Source organism: Mustela lutreola, chromosome 15, assembly GCF_030435805.1.
Source record: "Mustela lutreola isolate mMusLut2 chromosome 15, mMusLut2.pri, whole genome shotgun sequence".
NCBI lineage: Eukaryota > Metazoa > Chordata > Mammalia > Carnivora > Mustelidae > Mustela > Mustela lutreola.
Window position 1 is genome coordinate 10,774,630 of NC_081304.1, and position 16,585 is coordinate 10,791,214.

At 34.4% G+C, this 16,585-nt stretch overlaps 1 protein-coding gene across 4 annotated transcripts in view; it reads left to right on the forward strand.

The window, feature by feature from the left end:
• The window catches only part of ABCA5 (ATP binding cassette subfamily A member 5), a 70,041-nt gene extending 54,564 nt beyond the window's left edge, over positions 1 to 15,477 (forward strand). For all 4 annotated transcript variants that reach the window (XM_059147853.1, XM_059147854.1, XM_059147852.1 and 1 more), the window contains 13 exons: positions 875 to 949; positions 1,670 to 1,761; positions 3,794 to 3,920; positions 4,192 to 4,309; positions 4,406 to 4,497; positions 8,857 to 9,032; positions 9,398 to 9,473; positions 9,592 to 9,686; positions 10,625 to 10,744; positions 12,028 to 12,177; positions 12,586 to 12,665; positions 13,765 to 13,820; positions 14,503 to 15,477. In XM_059147853.1, the coding sequence (XP_059003836.1) occupies positions 875 to 949; positions 1,670 to 1,761; positions 3,794 to 3,920; positions 4,192 to 4,309; positions 4,406 to 4,497; positions 8,857 to 9,032; positions 9,398 to 9,473; positions 9,592 to 9,686; positions 10,625 to 10,744; positions 12,028 to 12,177; positions 12,586 to 12,665; positions 13,765 to 13,820; positions 14,503 to 14,610 (1,365 nt within the window). In that variant the 3' untranslated portion in view covers positions 14,611 to 15,477. The remainder of the gene's footprint in view (positions 1 to 874; positions 950 to 1,669; positions 1,762 to 3,793; positions 3,921 to 4,191; positions 4,310 to 4,405; positions 4,498 to 8,856; positions 9,033 to 9,397; positions 9,474 to 9,591; positions 9,687 to 10,624; positions 10,745 to 12,027; positions 12,178 to 12,585; positions 12,666 to 13,764; positions 13,821 to 14,502) is intronic.
• Positions 15,478 to 16,585: the final 1,108 nt, after the last annotated feature.

Sequence of the window (16,585 nt, forward strand, 5' to 3'; positions counted from 1 at the left end):
CTATTAATACTAATAGCTAACTTATGTATAGAGAATACATCTTTGCTGAACAAATGCATTTTAATTGAAGTAGTCCTGCACATTGCAGCTATAAGAAAACTACTACTCGCAACACTTCTGACACCAAATGTGTATGGGTTTTTCACTCACATAAAGCAGTTCTGACACCGAACTACTTGGAGTTAATGCAGACTCAGGGCTATGTTCTGGGTTAAGCATGCAGCCCCACAAAACTGCCCCCTTCATTTCAGATGCCGGATCCAAGTAGTGGGTCTGCAGGTAACCCATGCTTGTGTCTGAGGTGGCTACAAATCCACGGTACCTATGACTCCTTGACATAGTCACTAATTTGTTATAATGGCTTATAGAATTTAGGGAAACACTTTATGTACTTTTACCAGTTTATTATATTGGATATGCAAGTAAGTAGAATCAGAGATAGGGAAGGCAAAGTCCAGAAAGGTCCCAAGTACCGGAGCTTTTGACCCTGTGGAGTTTTGAGCGTGTCACCCTCCCAGCCTGTGGATGTGTTCACCATCCTGGAAACTCTCCAAACCCTGTGCTTAACACGGAGAATTTTATGGAGGTTTTCTTACTGAGGCATAATGAGATAATCAGTCCCTCTCCCCTTTTGATCAGTGGATGAGGCCGGTAGTTTCCATCTTCTAATCACTTGGTTCCCTTGTCAAACAGCACCTTCCTCCAAGAGTCACCTCTGTAGAATGAACTGTTTTGGTTGATTGGGGCTTATTTTAAATAACAAAAGATGCTCCTTTCACCTCTGTCCCTGTGTCCTGGGGACTGGGTCTAAGACCAAATATCATTATATCATCTTATCATAGCAGCATGTCAATTTAAAAAATTTTTGTCTTAGATTTCTTGGAAGAATATTCGAAAAAATGAAGACACATATAATCCATGGGATAGGCTTTTGGTGGCTGTTGTATCGGTAAGAAATAACAAAAATTTTGGCCTTAGCATGCTACCTTCAGAGCAGTTTGGTTGTATGATTTTAACTCTCTTTTAGTTTTTACCGTGTTGCATAAGAATGAAGGTGCCTCAAAAAGTCAAGTGGGGGGGCGCCTGGGTGGCTCGGTGGGTTAAGCCGCTGCCTTCGGCTCAGGTCATGATCTCAGGATCCTGGGATCGAGTCCCGAATCGGGCTCTCTGCTCAGCAGGGAGCCTGCTTCCCTCCCTCTCTCTCTCTGCCTGCCTCTCCATCTACTTGTGATTTCTCTCTGTCAATAAATAAATAAATAAAAAATCTTTAAAGAAAAAAAAAAGTCAAGTGGGTTAGTTAGTGCCATCCAATATGCATTTTGTTGGTAATGCCTTTATTGACTATGTCCATTTTAAATATATTTGGCTCTCATATGTTATTCTATTTAATTATAATCCTGGCTTCCTCAGAAGTACAAATAACTTTTCCTGTGATTATATTTTATGAAGCTGACAACCGATGAACTTGATAGAGGTAGAAAAATATGTGAAGGATTATTTTACTAAAAATCTACATTGGTTTGCATTAACAATCTTAACACATATGACATGTGAAGAAAATAATGATTATTTTGGTGTGATGATAAGGAACCTGATGCATGTGGTCTTTGTTCTATTGATATGGGGGGAAAAAGATTGAGTCATGACATCTTCTGTGTTCTTCTTGTAGCCTTACCTGCAGTGTGTACTCTGGATTTTCCTCTTACAGTACTATGAGAAAAAATATGGAGGCAGGTCAATAAGAAAGGATCCTTTTTTCAGGTCAGTTAATTTTTTTATAAGTTTTAATTTTTTTTAAGTATATTTACATAGTATATACTCTACTTTTAGGTAATTTCCTTCACTCTCAAAAAAACCCCTTAGAGTCATCAGTGCCCCCCACCTTGTGCATGCGCCCAGCCCTGTATAACCACTAATTTACTAATCTAGTTGCTATAGATCTGCCAATAATAAACATACATATAAATAGAAATATATAATATATAGTCTTTTTGTGTCTGGCTGCTTTTACTTACCATAATGTTTTGAAGGTTCATGATGTAGCAATACTTCATTACTTTTTTCTTTTCTTCTGCAGATAAGTCATATGGTAACACTTGACTTACCTGTTCATCAGTTGTTGGACATTTAAGTTGTTTCTATTTTTGGCAATTATGTATAATGCTGCTGTGAACATATTTATTATCCACTGAGGACTTAGCCTCTGGCTCTCCGTCTTTCTCCTGCAGTCATCTTGGGGGAGAATCAGCATCCACTGAGATAACCTTTCTAACACCCTATCCCTCAGTGTCTGATTTTCTCTGCACTCATGTGTTGATTTGGGTCAGAGCCGGGCCATCACTGCTGTTCACTTCATCTGTGTCCCATGCTACCAGTCACATTTCATCTTTCCAGCTTTCTTATTTTATTAGTCTTATTGGACTTTTCTCCTATGGTTTCTACCCCTGACTTTGTTCTTCAGATGTATCTACTAATCACTGTTTTCACCATTTCTCCGTTCAGCTTCACTCATGTGATTCATCACTTTCATCCCTTTCAGCACCCTGTATTCAACTTCGGTATTTCTTTCACTTATCTGCTAAAAATCATAATTTTGGTAAGTCTGATTACAGGGTAGAGAAAATTAACCTAACACTGCAGTTTTCTAATACAATGGGTTTATCCTGTATAAATTCAGCTTTGTGTTAACATTTGTTACCCCATTTTCTTCCTGTCTCTTTTCGATAGTTATCCCAAGCCTTCTTTGTGTTCCTCAACTTCTCCAGTCACCTCCCTCATTTTCTACTTCTCAATAGAAGATCTTGCCATCTCTGAAAACAGAAGCACTTAACTAGAAATCTTTACACACTTATCCACCTCTTTCATCATTTTTGCCTTTTCCTAGTTCCGGAGGGAGAGGCACCCCTCCTGTTATCCATGTCTTCATTTATTCTGTCTACTTAAGGATGTTACTCTGTTACTTTTATTTTCTCTTTCTGTATCTTTCCCTTTTGGATCTAAATAGGATATTTTTCTCTGGGGAGGGAGTTACCTTTCTTACATAAAACAAACTAATAGAAATCAGAACTCCTAAATCTCATTTAAACTTGAATCCCTCTAGCTTTTGTCCTGTATTTGTCTTTTCTTTCATAGCAAGAAGCTTCTACTTCCAGTTCTCACCTCCCGTTCATTCCTTAACTCCCTGCAATCTGGTTTCTGCACTTGCTTCTCTGCTGATGCTATTTTCAGTAAAGTGACTAATGATTTCCTGTTGCTCATCAAGTAGGCTCTGCTTACTCATCTCAACTGCTACTTTCCTATGATTGACTTCTTCCTCCTTATTTATACTTTTCTCTTGTTCCTTTTTTGTCCATAATGTCAACTCCTGTTTTATCCCTTTACCTCTCTTATACTTCAAAATTTCCTTTTGAAGCACTTTGTTTTTTTTTTCTCTGCCTACTTTTTTAGTGTTCCTGTGAGTTCTGAGTTCAGCCCTTTATATCCACTTGGCCCAGGACAATCATGTATACCCACACAGTAAATTCTTTGAGGGATGGCTAAATGCTTTTTAAAATCTTTTTATGTTTGTATGAAATAGTACATGACACATACCAGTCATATATGAATGAAAAATGAATGAATTTTGATAACATCATCCAAATGGATTCATAAGTGAAAAATAGCTCTGTAATTCCACCTTTCAGAAAGAAGATCACAGATCTCAGATTGGTATATTTTTTTGGTCTTTTCCCCATGAAGTGCTGAATTTCTTACTCTATTAATTATTTGAAAATCTATTATCTTTAATATATAGGACTCTTTCAACAAAGTCCAAAAATAGGAAGTATCCAGAACCACCAAGCAATGAGGATGAAGATGAAGATGTCAAAGCTGAAAGACTAAAGGTCAAAGAGCTAATGAGTTGCCAGTGTTGTGAGGAGGTAATTTAGTCTTTATCATAAGTCTTATTAAATGTGCAGTCATCATGTATAGGAATTAATATGGAAAAAAGTCTTTTCTTTGAAAAAATGCATTTGTCTACTTTTGAATAAGACATTATTTCAGTCATAAATGGATCTTTATTTACATAATATTTCTTATTAGTAAATATAGTTCTTATGATATATGGACATGAATTGTGGGCAGCCTGTCATTCCATGATAGGTATATCTGATTTATTATTTTCTTTTTAAATCCTATTTCCCTTATTAGAAGCCAGCCATTATGGTCAGCAATTTGCATAAAGAATATGATGACAAGAAAGATTTTCTTCTTACAAGAAAAGTAAAGAAAGTGGCAACTAAATATGTCTCTTTCTGTGTGAAAAAAGGCTGGTATTTGCTTTTTCTTAAATAATTTTTCCAGAAGAGTAATTTCCATTTTTAATTTGATTTACATATGATGATTTTTCTTTCAACTTTTTTAGGAGAGATCTTGGGGCTACTGGGTCCAAATGGTGCAGGCAAAAGCACAATTATCAATATTCTGGTTGGTGATATTGAACCAACTTCAGGCCAGGTATGATATATAAGGGTATGGAAGATGCTGACTGTGATTTACATTTTTAGTTAAAATAAATTTCTTAACAGCAGATTAGGATTTTATGTTCATAGTATTCATTTTTTAGTATAGCTTAATCAGATTATCTTTTTGGTTATCTTTGAAAATAATGTACACAATAAAATTTACACACATGCAGATGCACACATAGACAATGTTTTTGCTTTTATAATTATTACATGCATGGGTGATTTGTCTACCTACTTAATGGAAGACAATCTCTCTTTTTAAAAAAATTTTGTTAGTTAACATACAGTGCATATTAGTTTCTGGAGTAGAATTCAGTGATTCATCATATACATATAACACCTGGAGCTCATCACAAGTGCTCTCTTTAATATCCATCCCCTGTCTAGCCCATCCCCCACCGGCTTCCCTCCATTAACCCTCAGTTTGTTCTCTATCATTAAGCTTGTTTCCCTGTCTCCTTTTTTTCTTTTTCCTCTTCCCATATGTTCATCTGTTTTCCTGAATTCCACATATGAGTGAGATCATCCAGTATTTGTCTTTCTCTGACTTATTTCACTTAGCATAATATGCTCTAGCTCCATCCACATCATTGCAAATGGCAAGATTTCATTCTTTTTTGATGGCTGAGTAATACTCCAGTGTGTGTGTGTGTGTGTGTGTGTGTGTGTATGTATCATTTATCCATTCATCAGTCAATGGACATTTTGGGCTCTCTCCATTGTTTGACTATTGCTGATGATGCATCAGGGTGCATGCACACCTTCGAATCTGTATTTTTGTATCCTTAGGGTAAATACTTAGTAGTACAATTGCTGGATTATAGGATAGTTCTGTTTTTTCCTCTGAGGAACCTCTAGACTGTTCCCCAGAGTGGCTGCAATGGTTTGCATTTCCACCAACAGTGCAAGAGAGTTCCCCTTTCTCAGCATCTATGCGAACACCTGTTGTTTCTCGTTGTGAATTTCAGCCATTCTTACAGGTGTGAGGTGGCATCTCATTGTGGTTTTGATTTGTGTTTCCCTGATGGTGAGTGATAAGTTCAGCATCTTCCATAGTTTTCAGAGTACAGACCATTTATATCTTTAGCTATGTTTATTCTTAGGTATTTTAACTGTTATTGGTCTGATTGCAAATGGGATCGATTTTTTGATTTATTTTTCTGCTGCTTCATTATGGGTGTATAGAAATGCAACAGATTTTTGCACATTGATTTTATATCCTGCAACTTTGCTAAATTCATGTATGAGTTCTTGCAATGTTTTGGTTGAATCTTTCAGGTTTTCTACATAAAGTATCATGTCATTTACAAAAAGTGAAAGCTTGAATTCTTCCTTGCCAATTTGGCTACCTTTGATTTCTTTTTGTTGTCTGATTGCTAAGGTAAGTCTTATGTTAAATAGTAACAGTGAGACTGGGCATCCTAGTCTTGTTCCCCATCAAGGGTGAGCTGTGAGTCTTTTGTACATGGCCTTTATGCAAAGTCCATATTGAGGTATGTTCCATCTATTCCTACCTTTTGAGGGTTTTTATTAAGAAAAGATCTGTTTTTTTGTCAAATGCTTTTTCTTCATCTATTGACAGGATCATATGGTTCTTCTCCTTTTATTAATGTGGTGTATCACATTGATTGGTTTGCAAATGTTCAACCACCCCAGCAACCTAGGAATAAACCCAACTTGATCATGGTGAATAATTTTTTTAATGTACTGTTGAATTTGATTCACTGGTATTTTATTGAGAATTTTTGCATCCATGTTCATCAAGGATATTGGCCTGGAATTCTCCTTTTTAGTGGGATCTTTGGTTTTGGAATCAAGGTAATGCTGATTTCATAGAATGAGTTTGAAAGTTTTCCTTCCATTTCTATATTTTGGAATAGTATGAGGAGACTAGGCATTAACTCTTTTTAAAATATCTGGGAATTCATCCAGCCCTGGACTTTTGTTTGTTGAGAGATTTTTGGTTACTGATTCAGTTTCTTTGCTAGTTTTGGGTCTGTTCAAAATTCTCTTTCTTACTGTTTCAGTTTTGGCTTTGTTAGTTTGTAGGTATCTAGGAATTTGTCCATTTCTTCCAGGTTGCCGAGTTTGTTGGTATATAATTTTCATAGCATTGTCTGGTAATTATTTGTATTTCTGTGGTTTTGGTTGTGATCTCTCTTCTTTCATTCATGATTTATCTATTTGGGCCCTTTCTCTTTTCTTTTTGATAAGTCTGGCTAGAGGTTTATCAATTTTACTAATTCTTTTGAAGAACCAGCTCTTAGTATTGTTAATCTGTTCTACTGTTTTTGTTTATTTGTTTCTATATTGTGTATTTATGCTCTAATCTTTATTATTTATATTCTGCTGGCTTTAGGCTTTATTTGCTATTCCTTTTCTAGCTCCCTTAGCTATGAGGTTAGCTTGTGTATTTGAGACTTTTCTTGCTTCTTGAGGTGGACTTGTATTGCAATATATTTCCCTCTTTGCTGTATCCCAAAGGTTTTGGACTCTCCTGTTTTCATTTTCATTTTCTTCTGTGTATTTTTTTTTCTTCTTTTAATTTCCTGGTTAACTTAGGATGTTCTTTAACCTCCATATATTTGTGGTCTTACCAAATTTTTTCTTCAAGTTTCATAGCACTGTGGTCTAAAAATACACATAGTGTGATCTCAGTCTTTTTGTACTTGTTAAGGGCTGATTTGTGGATCCAGTATGTGATCTGTTCTGGAGAATGTTCCATGTGTACTTGAAAAGAATGCATATTTTTCTGCTTTAGGATGAAATGTTCAAAATATATCTGTTAAGTCCATCTGGTCCAGTATATCACTGAAAGCTATTGTTTCCTTACTGATTTTCTGCTTACATGATCTGTCCATTGCTGTAAGTGGGGTTTTAAAGTCCCCTTATTATATTATATTATTATCATTAAGTTTTTAATGTTTATTATTAATTGAATTGTATATTTGGGTGCTCCCAAGTTGGAGGCATAAATATTTACAGTTGTTGGATCTTCTTGATGGATAGACTCCTTAATTAAGATATAATGCCCTTCTTCATCTCTTTTTACAGTCTTTGTTTTAAAATCTTGTTTGTCTGACGGAAGTATGACTACTTCAGCTTTAGGTCTAAAATGAATCTCTTATAGGCAGCATATAGATGGGTCTTGTTTTTTAATCCATTCTGGTACCCTGTGTCTTAAAATTGGAGCATTTAGTCTATTTACATTCAGAGTGATTACTGAAAGATAGGAATTTAGTGCCATTGTAAAATTTTTACCTGTAAAAATGGTATTTCTGGTGATGTTCTCTGGTTCTTTCTAGCCTTGCTGCTTTTGGCCTTTATTTTTCCTTCGCTTGAAGAGTTCACCTTAAAATTTCTTGCAGGGCTGCTTTAGTGGTCACAAACTAATAAAAATAGTTTTTGTTTGTCTGGGAAACTCCTTTTTTTTTTTTTTTAAGGTTTATTTATTTATTTCAGAGAGAGACAGAGACAGAGATAGAGTGAGTCAGGGAGAGGTAGAGGGAGAGAACCACCAAGCAGTCTCCCCACCACATGTGGAGCCCTATTTGGAGGGGGAGCTTGATAACATGACCCATGAGATTATGACCTAAGCCAAAAACAAGAGTCAGACACTCAAATGACTGAGTCACCCAGGTGCCCCTCTCTGGGAGACTCTTTATCTGTCCTATTCTGAATGACAACCTGGAAAAAGAATTCTTGGCTGCCTATTTTCCCCATTCAGCATGTTGAATATTTCCTTCCATTCCTTTCTGGCCTGCCAGGTTTCTGTGGACAGACCTACTACCAGCCTGATCTGTGGAAGACAGTCTTATTAACTTAAGGAGATATAGGAACTAATATTGACCCTGCCATTAATTATCCTTTGATTGTAAGCATATCACCACTTTGTGGAAACTTCACAGAACTGCTCTGATCCTGTCTTCTGCTCCTCTCCCCCTTTCTTACTTTACATCAACCACACTGGTCCATTGATTTCCTGAAAAATGCCAGGCATACTCTTCTGGGTTTTGCCTTTACTAATCCTTATATTTAGTGTTCCTTACCCTGTAGAAATCTAAATGATTTAATTTGTTTTACCTCCATGGCACAAATAACACCTTCCAGTGAGGTCCCTTGATCATCCTAGTTTATCTTTTCAGTCAACCTACATTCCTTATCACCCTTTTGGGCCATGTCACTGAACTCTGACTTAGCTATGTATGTCCTTTCTTCATCAAAAGGAATAAAATTTTGACTTACTATTACCCTGGTTCTAGAGAAGAGTTTAAATTAATTCACTTACCACTTCTTCACAGTGTAAATTAAGCCAAAAGTTATTTAAAATTGGTTTGTTTTTCTGTAGGTATTTCTTGGAGATTATTCTTCAGAGCCAACTGATGGTGATGATTCCGTTAAGTATATGGGATACTGTCCTCAGATAAACCCACTGTGGCCGGATATTACATTGCAGGAACATTTTGAAATTTATGGAGCTGTGAAAGGAATGAGCTCAAGTGACATGAAAGAAGTCATAACTCGGTAAAATTAAAACTTTTTGTTACCCAGAGAAAGGTTTACATTTCACATTTATAAGTTTAATTTTTAAAAACAATTTTTGTGGATCATACTGTTCATAGAAAACGGTTATTACTTTTTCATAAATTCTTTACATAATTATGATAGTTATAAAAATAAAAAATAATTTTTCTATTTTTAATTACAGAATAAATATACCTATAAATGTCAAACTTAAACCTTTTTGTCAAGATAGTGATTTGTTTAAGATTATGTAGATTGAAGGTCTAATTTATAGTAAGCTCCAACTGAGTGTTCTGGAAAGAAGACTGTCAATGATTACAAACAGTGAGCGATCATATAGTCATTTTGTATTACATATTTTGCAGGATAACAAATGCACTTGATTTAAAAGAACACCTTCAGAAAACTATAAAGAAACTACCTGCAGGAATCAAGCGAAAGGTACTTTTTTTTAAACAACAGATGTGTGTATGGCTTATTTATAGTTTAGAGCCTAATACTGTCTTGATAAAATTTCTTATGCAAATATTAGTCCCCTCCCCATTTTCTTTCTATCTAGTTGTGTTTTGCCCTGAGTATGCTGGGGAATCCTCACATTACCCTGTTAGATGAGCCATCTACAGGTATGGATCCTAAAGCGAAACAGCACATGTGGTGAGTATGACATGAAAGATGCTTGAGACACATTATACTAGATCATACTTTAAAATAAAAGAATAGTTTGTTTTATTATAACTAATGGTTTTATATTAGTTATATATGCATATTGATTTAAAATCTTACACAAATGACAAAATAGTAATTAAATATTTTGATTTCTAGAGAACACCATAAACTTTTACTTATTTGTTTTTAAGATTTTATTTATTTGAGAGAGAGAGCACGAGCAGTGGGGAGAAGCAGAGGGAAAGGGAGAAATGGGCTCCCCACCGAGCAGGGAGCCCGACATAGGGTCGATTCCAGGACCTGAAGATCATGACCTGAGCCAAAGGCAGATGCTTAACTGAGTCACCCAGGAACCCCTGCCATAAACTTTTAAACTTTATCAGGATTTATGCTTTCATAAAATATTAATAATATTTATTTAAGAATAAAAATAAATATATGGTTAATTATTACGATAAAGAGTACTGCTGTCTGAATAGCTTTTAAAAGATTTTTTCCAAGTCATTTAACTTAAGTTCTAATTCTTATAATAATATTGGCTTGAGTTTATGTTGGAATGCCTAGGAATTCATGGTGCTAGTTGGTTGACCAACTCTTTGAACCTATATTTCCATTGTCTTTAAAGTGTGAGGTGTAGGACAGAAACATATTACATTTTCCCTATGATTTTATGGCTATTTTAGTTACAACATGAAAAAGCATCAAATTTTATCATTTATTTTTAATGCATAAAACATTTGAAATCATGGAATTTCTGTTTATTTGACAAACTTTCCAAAATAAAGGAAAAGAAATTAGAAGAATCATAGTTGGGCAGATTGTAATAACTATAGCAATAGATACTAATAAATTTTAGTTAACCAAATAGTTGGATTTTCATTAACATTGAGATGCTTTACTCTGTTTATTTTACTTATCTTTTATAGGCGAGCAATTCGAACTGCATTTAAAAATAAAAAGCGGGCTGCTATTCTGACCACTCATTATATGGAGGAAGCAGAGGCTGTCTGTGACCGGGTGGCCATCATGGTATCTGGGCAGTTAAGGTAAATGCCTGATGCTGTTTGGTGGTGGCGGGGGTTGGGGGTGCTGAGTAATCATTTCCAAAACTTACAGTAATAAATTTAAATGCCAAAAAAAGTATCCTTACTTGAATGTTTGGCTATTAGCTTTCTGTAGAATTACTTGGAAATACAGTTTATTTCTAAGAAATTTTGCTAGCTGCTTTGCATTTGTGTATTAGTTTAATGGTTCAATAACTTGGAATGTTGTTTTTCATTCATGATATTTATTATTTTTTCTTTAAAGATTTTATTTTTTTTAAGATTTTTTAAATATTTTATTTATTTATTTGACAGACAGATCACAAGTAGGCAGAGAGGCAGGCAGAGAGCGAGGAGGAAGCAAGCAAGCTCCCTGCTGAGCAGAGGACCCTGGGATCATGACCTGAGCAGAAGGCAGAGGCTTTAACCCACTGAGCCACCCAGGAGCCCTATATTTGTTATTTTAAAAAATTGCTAGGCATTTTATTGGGTTATAATCCAAAATATAAAATAAATATATTCGTAATTCAGGTTCATACTCTTGTAAATAAATGGTTGAATAAATAAAATAAATGTGGGAGGAGAGCAGATTTTCCTTACGGGAAAGATTCTAAACAGTATATGTAGATACTGCTCCCTCTGGGAGGGGAAGGTAATCCTCCACCTCCTAAGTGTAGTCTGAATTTAGCCAGTCTCTTCTAACGTATGGAAAGAGGGCAATAGTAAGTTCACAGAAGAGCGATTTCATGTGGACATCATGTACCCCTGATAGGAAAGGTACTTCAGCTCTGTGGCATTTCCTCCAAAACTTCTAACCCCGGTCTAAAGAGAAAAATGTCAGACTATTCCACATTGAGAGACATTCTACCTAAACACTTGACCAATTCCTAAAACTGTCAAAGGCAAAAAAAGGAGGAAAGAGTGAGAAACTGTCACAGACCTGTGGGGACTAAGTGGAGTGTGTATCCTAGATAGGTCCTGGAACAGAAAAAGGACTTTAGTGAAAAACTGGTGAAATCCAAATAAAGTCCAATATAAAGTTAATAGTTATATATCAGTGTTGGTTTCTTAATTTTGACAAATGTACCGTGGTTATATGAGATCATAATGATAGAGAAACTGAAACTGGGTGGGGGTATATAGAGATGCTCTGTATTATATTTGCAACTTCTCTATACATTTAAAAATATCCCATCATACATGTAATTTAACTCATCCTTTGAGAAATCATTCTTTGAAACTGTCCAGTCATTTTATATCTGAGCTTTCTTTTAAAATCACTACAGATGTATTGGGACTGTCCAGCATCTGAAGAGTAAATTTGGAAAAGGCTACTTTTTGGAAATAAAGTTAAAGGACTGGATAGAAAACCTAGAAGTAGACCGGCTTCAAAGAGAAATACAGTATATTTTCCCAAATGCAAGCCGTCAAGAGAGGTAAAGATTTTAAAAATGTAGTTTTTTGTTTTTTGTTTTTTTTTTTTTTTTTTTTTGTAGAGCAATAGTTGTAAAGGTGGTTATTGCTTTAAGGATTAGGAAAAAAAAAGTTCTGCTTATATCACCAGTATTGGACTAATATAGTCTGATAACTGGGGTTTTATATCCAACTTAGTATTAGATCTTGCAATATTCAATAGTATTTAAATTTTTAAAAGTTCTCATACCAGTAGTAATGAGAGAATTTCACATGGAAATATTTTAAGATTTAAAACAATTTTTTTTCTAAGTATGTATCAAAATAAGTTGTTGGAGTTTAATTTTGAACCTTAAATAAAATTTGAACTTTAGTTTTAGAACATATTAGCAGCCATTTTTAAATTTTTCTAATATTTTATCTGTTTCCAGTTTTTCTTCTATTTTGGCTTATAAGATTCCTAAGGAAGATGTTCCATCCCTTTCACAATCTTTTTCTAAGCTGGAAGAAGGTAAGATTTGAAAAAGATTGTAAGGTAGCTTTCAATTTATGAAAGAATGTTTTTTAAAAATTTAGAAATTAGGACTGTTTATTATGGAAGCTATTGTAAATAAAAAGATAACCTTTTATTAATTTAATGTAAGATATAGGTTAAACACTAACATCGTAGAGGTTTGGTAGGTCAGGTATATTGTAGCGTAAACCTTTTACTATTTTAGTTGACATCACTGTGGTTTTTCACATTGCATCTGCAAGAAAGTTCAGTTTACTTAGCACACAGTGGTTCATTCCAGAAGTGAGAGCATTGAGTTTCCAGAGCCCTCACTTTGTATCAGGCCCTAGAAATAGCAGTGGAAGCAAAACCAGTGGCAGCAGAAGAGAGGAGAGGAAAATCCATAGTGTAGGGATATGGACATTCCTTTGAAAGCTTAAAAAAGCTTATTGAAATGTGATGTGTTTTTAAAAATAAATGATTGGTAGGATAAAGATACCCTGCCAGCAAGTGGTAAGAGGTAAACTCCTGGATGGAACAGTTATTCTCACACAGGTTGTTTTATGGAATTTGTAAACTATGCAACAACCTAATAAAGCTTGGGGAGAATTTCACTCCAGGAATGAATAGAAAGCCAGAAAATTTTATGTTAGATTAGATTGCAACAGGATCTGAAATAAATACAAAAAAGTATATGGCCATAGGAACTGTATCCAGAATCTAGTTCAAGAAGTTCAGAACAGGCTGTAATGGAAATTGGGGAATGAGAGATAGGGAACAGGGAGCCAAAGAAGTCATGAGAAAAGCCACAGTAAGGAAGACAGGGAGGGTAAAGGGGCGAGATGAGGCAAGTAATGTTGCTGGTAGGGTGCCTCAGGGAACCAAGATAGAGGAAAGTAACATTTTTTGGCAGTTTCAAATTTAAGTGAATTAATTACAGAATTTTTTTTAAAACAGGTTTTTAACCACTTAGTAGTTATTTTTTTTATTCTTTAGAAATGAAGAATTTTTATTCTTTAGAAATTTTTATTTCTTAGAAATATTTTTATTTATTTTTATTATGCCATTTTTCCTTAGAAATATTAATAAGTAAAATATTGTTTTCATATTTTAATAGCTAAACATACTTTTGCCATTGAAGAATACAGCTTTTCTCAAGCAACATTGGAACAGGTACTTAAAGTTAAATTTTTAAAAATTCTTTTATAGAAGTAAGTGTTATCTAATTGTTTAGATTTATTTATTGGTTTTTAAAGATTTATTTATTTGAGAGAGAGAATGTGTGTAAGGGGAGGTGCATAGGGAGAGGGAAAGCAGACTCTCCAGTAAGCGTGGAGCCACATGGGGCTTCACCATGACCTGAGCTGAAACAAAGAGTTGGAAGCTTAACCGACTGAGCCACCCCAGGTTCCCCTAATCATTTGGCTTATATTGGAGAGGGATGATGTTTATGAACCAGAGACAAATTGTTACACAATATGCCTAAACTTTGTATAATCTTAAACAATTTTAGGCTCTCCATCTACTTATTTTGAAAGGCTCAGTATTATTCTTTAGTAAATAAAATGGGTGTTGTTATTTCATATATCTGAAGTTACATTGCTGAAATATTTATAAATCATCTTTTTATGACTGCTACTTATATTTTTATCAAGAAACAATCTGTTAATCCTCATAGCATTCAACTTTATGATTAAGGAGGTTATTCTGTTTAAGTAATATTAATGCCAACGTATCTCTTGATAGTTGAATGGTTAATGTATTTAGATAGAGTCTTACACTGTTTCTGATTTAAACATTCTTTGAGATAATTGCCATACTGGAATACTGTATTAATTTATTTACTTTCATTTAGGTTTTTGTAGAACTCACTAAAGAACAAGAGGAAGAAGATAACAGTTGTGGAACCTTAAACAGCACGCTTTGGTGGGAAAGAACACAGGAAGACAGAGTAGTGTTCTGAAGCAGTTCAGTCTGCTTACTGAATTTATTTTAACTCTGGTTTAAAAGGTGTATTATTTCGATGGTGACTGAAGAGCCATGAAAGCACTTGGGATTTTCCTAATTTCCTTGACTGAAATGCTGTGGTTTTGTGTTTTGCTTTTCTTTAAATAAAACTTATGTATAAATAATTGAAACTGCATGTTTGTACATGAAGTATATTGAACTTCAGTCTGTATGTGAGGTCGAATACTTACTTTTTTACTTCTCAAAAACAGTGCTTTTAAATTTATGATTTAAAGAAATAGTGATAGAATAATTTTATCTTTAATGGTTATCTTTATTTTTAAATTTGTGCTATCTTAACATAAGTATGTGATATCCCAGTCTAAATAAAAAGAACTAAAACATGAATAATATATAGAAAAGAAATATAAAGCAAAACTTCCTTGCTTCTCCTTTTTAATTTCCAAAGAAACTGAGTGGAAGTTGGCATCCCAGAAAGCAATAAAGACCAGATAATCTGTGCAGGTAGAGATTTGCAGGCAGTGACATCCGCTAGGCGGCAGTCATTCATCATAATAAATGAAATGAGACCTTATTCTATCAGGTGATGTTAGACATAGATGATTTAGGTCTTTGAAAAAACATTTCTTTTGCTTACACTAAAATTCACAGGCTTTTAAATTATAATACAATTAAAGGAAGACTTTGTGTAGAGTCTTATTATGTAATAGCCTGATTGCGGTTAGAATGACATCATCTACACAATTGGAAGAATCGGCCGCACCTTTTCCTGTACCCCTCATGGAATATATAAATTTTTTTTATCGTCTTTCTCCCAAAGGCACATTATATTTTGTTATAGAATAAAATAATTTGGTGATCATTTTTGTTGGTAAACTTTATTATTTAAATCTCTCCTCTATAAAATTGAAAATTTATCTGTGTAGATTTACTTAGTAACTCACCTCAGATTCACTTTGGAACATGGTGGGAGATAAATAAACCTTTGGGGGTTAAGTTAAGGATTCGAAGTAAACTATACATAATTCACTTTAATGAGAAACAGAATTTTACTGTCAAAATTGAAGTAAGGTTATGGTTAATGTAATCTTGGAAGTACTTCCTTGTAGGACCCATGTGTGGACTATAGGTAGAATGTAATACAAATAGTACCAGCTGACATTCTGTTTCAACCAGGTGAATGAAAGTTATTAACTTGCAAAGACAAATATTTTGGGAGTGTAATTATTGCATTGTAAGAGTCAGAACAAACAAACAAACAAAAAAATACCAACAGCAACAACAGAAGAATTTGGTATTGAGTTGACTTTAAATAGCCATATCCTTTACTAAAATACTGTTAACTCTTCAACTTAGGTAAACTTAATGAACGTTTAAAACTACTGTGTAATAAAACATCTGTGGTTTTAGGCTCTAGCGGCTGATATAAAATAGCATTCCTTTCTGAGTCCACAGCCCATGACTGATATGTCTCCCATTGTTTTGGCAACTGCTGTACATATTCCTAAAGATACCTACTTTTCCAGCTACCTCTGATAGATTGTCAGTCAGAGACAATCTGATCTAATCTGTCACTCATCTAAATGAGCTGTTTTATGGTCTGCTTTGATTTTACAACCCACAGCTAATAAGTTATTTCTCCGTGTAAGATTTACTTGGCACAGTTTTTAATGTTCTGTCAACAACTAACAGCCACTTGCCTCATAATATCAAGTTTTTGGACTTTTCACCTGAGAATCTCACTTTTACATCTTTAGTAAAAGTTGTAACTTTTACTGAATTTTAGTACTGCATAATGAGTACAACTTGATGCATTTGAAAGAAAATCTTTACCTTTGTAGATAATTAAATAGCACATTGCATTTTCTAAAGCAAGTCACAGCTAAATGGTGCTGTAAATTTAAGGAGATACCTTTCAGTATCTAGTATTCATATAAATACCCAGGGGCTTCTTTTTTAGGGTATGTTTT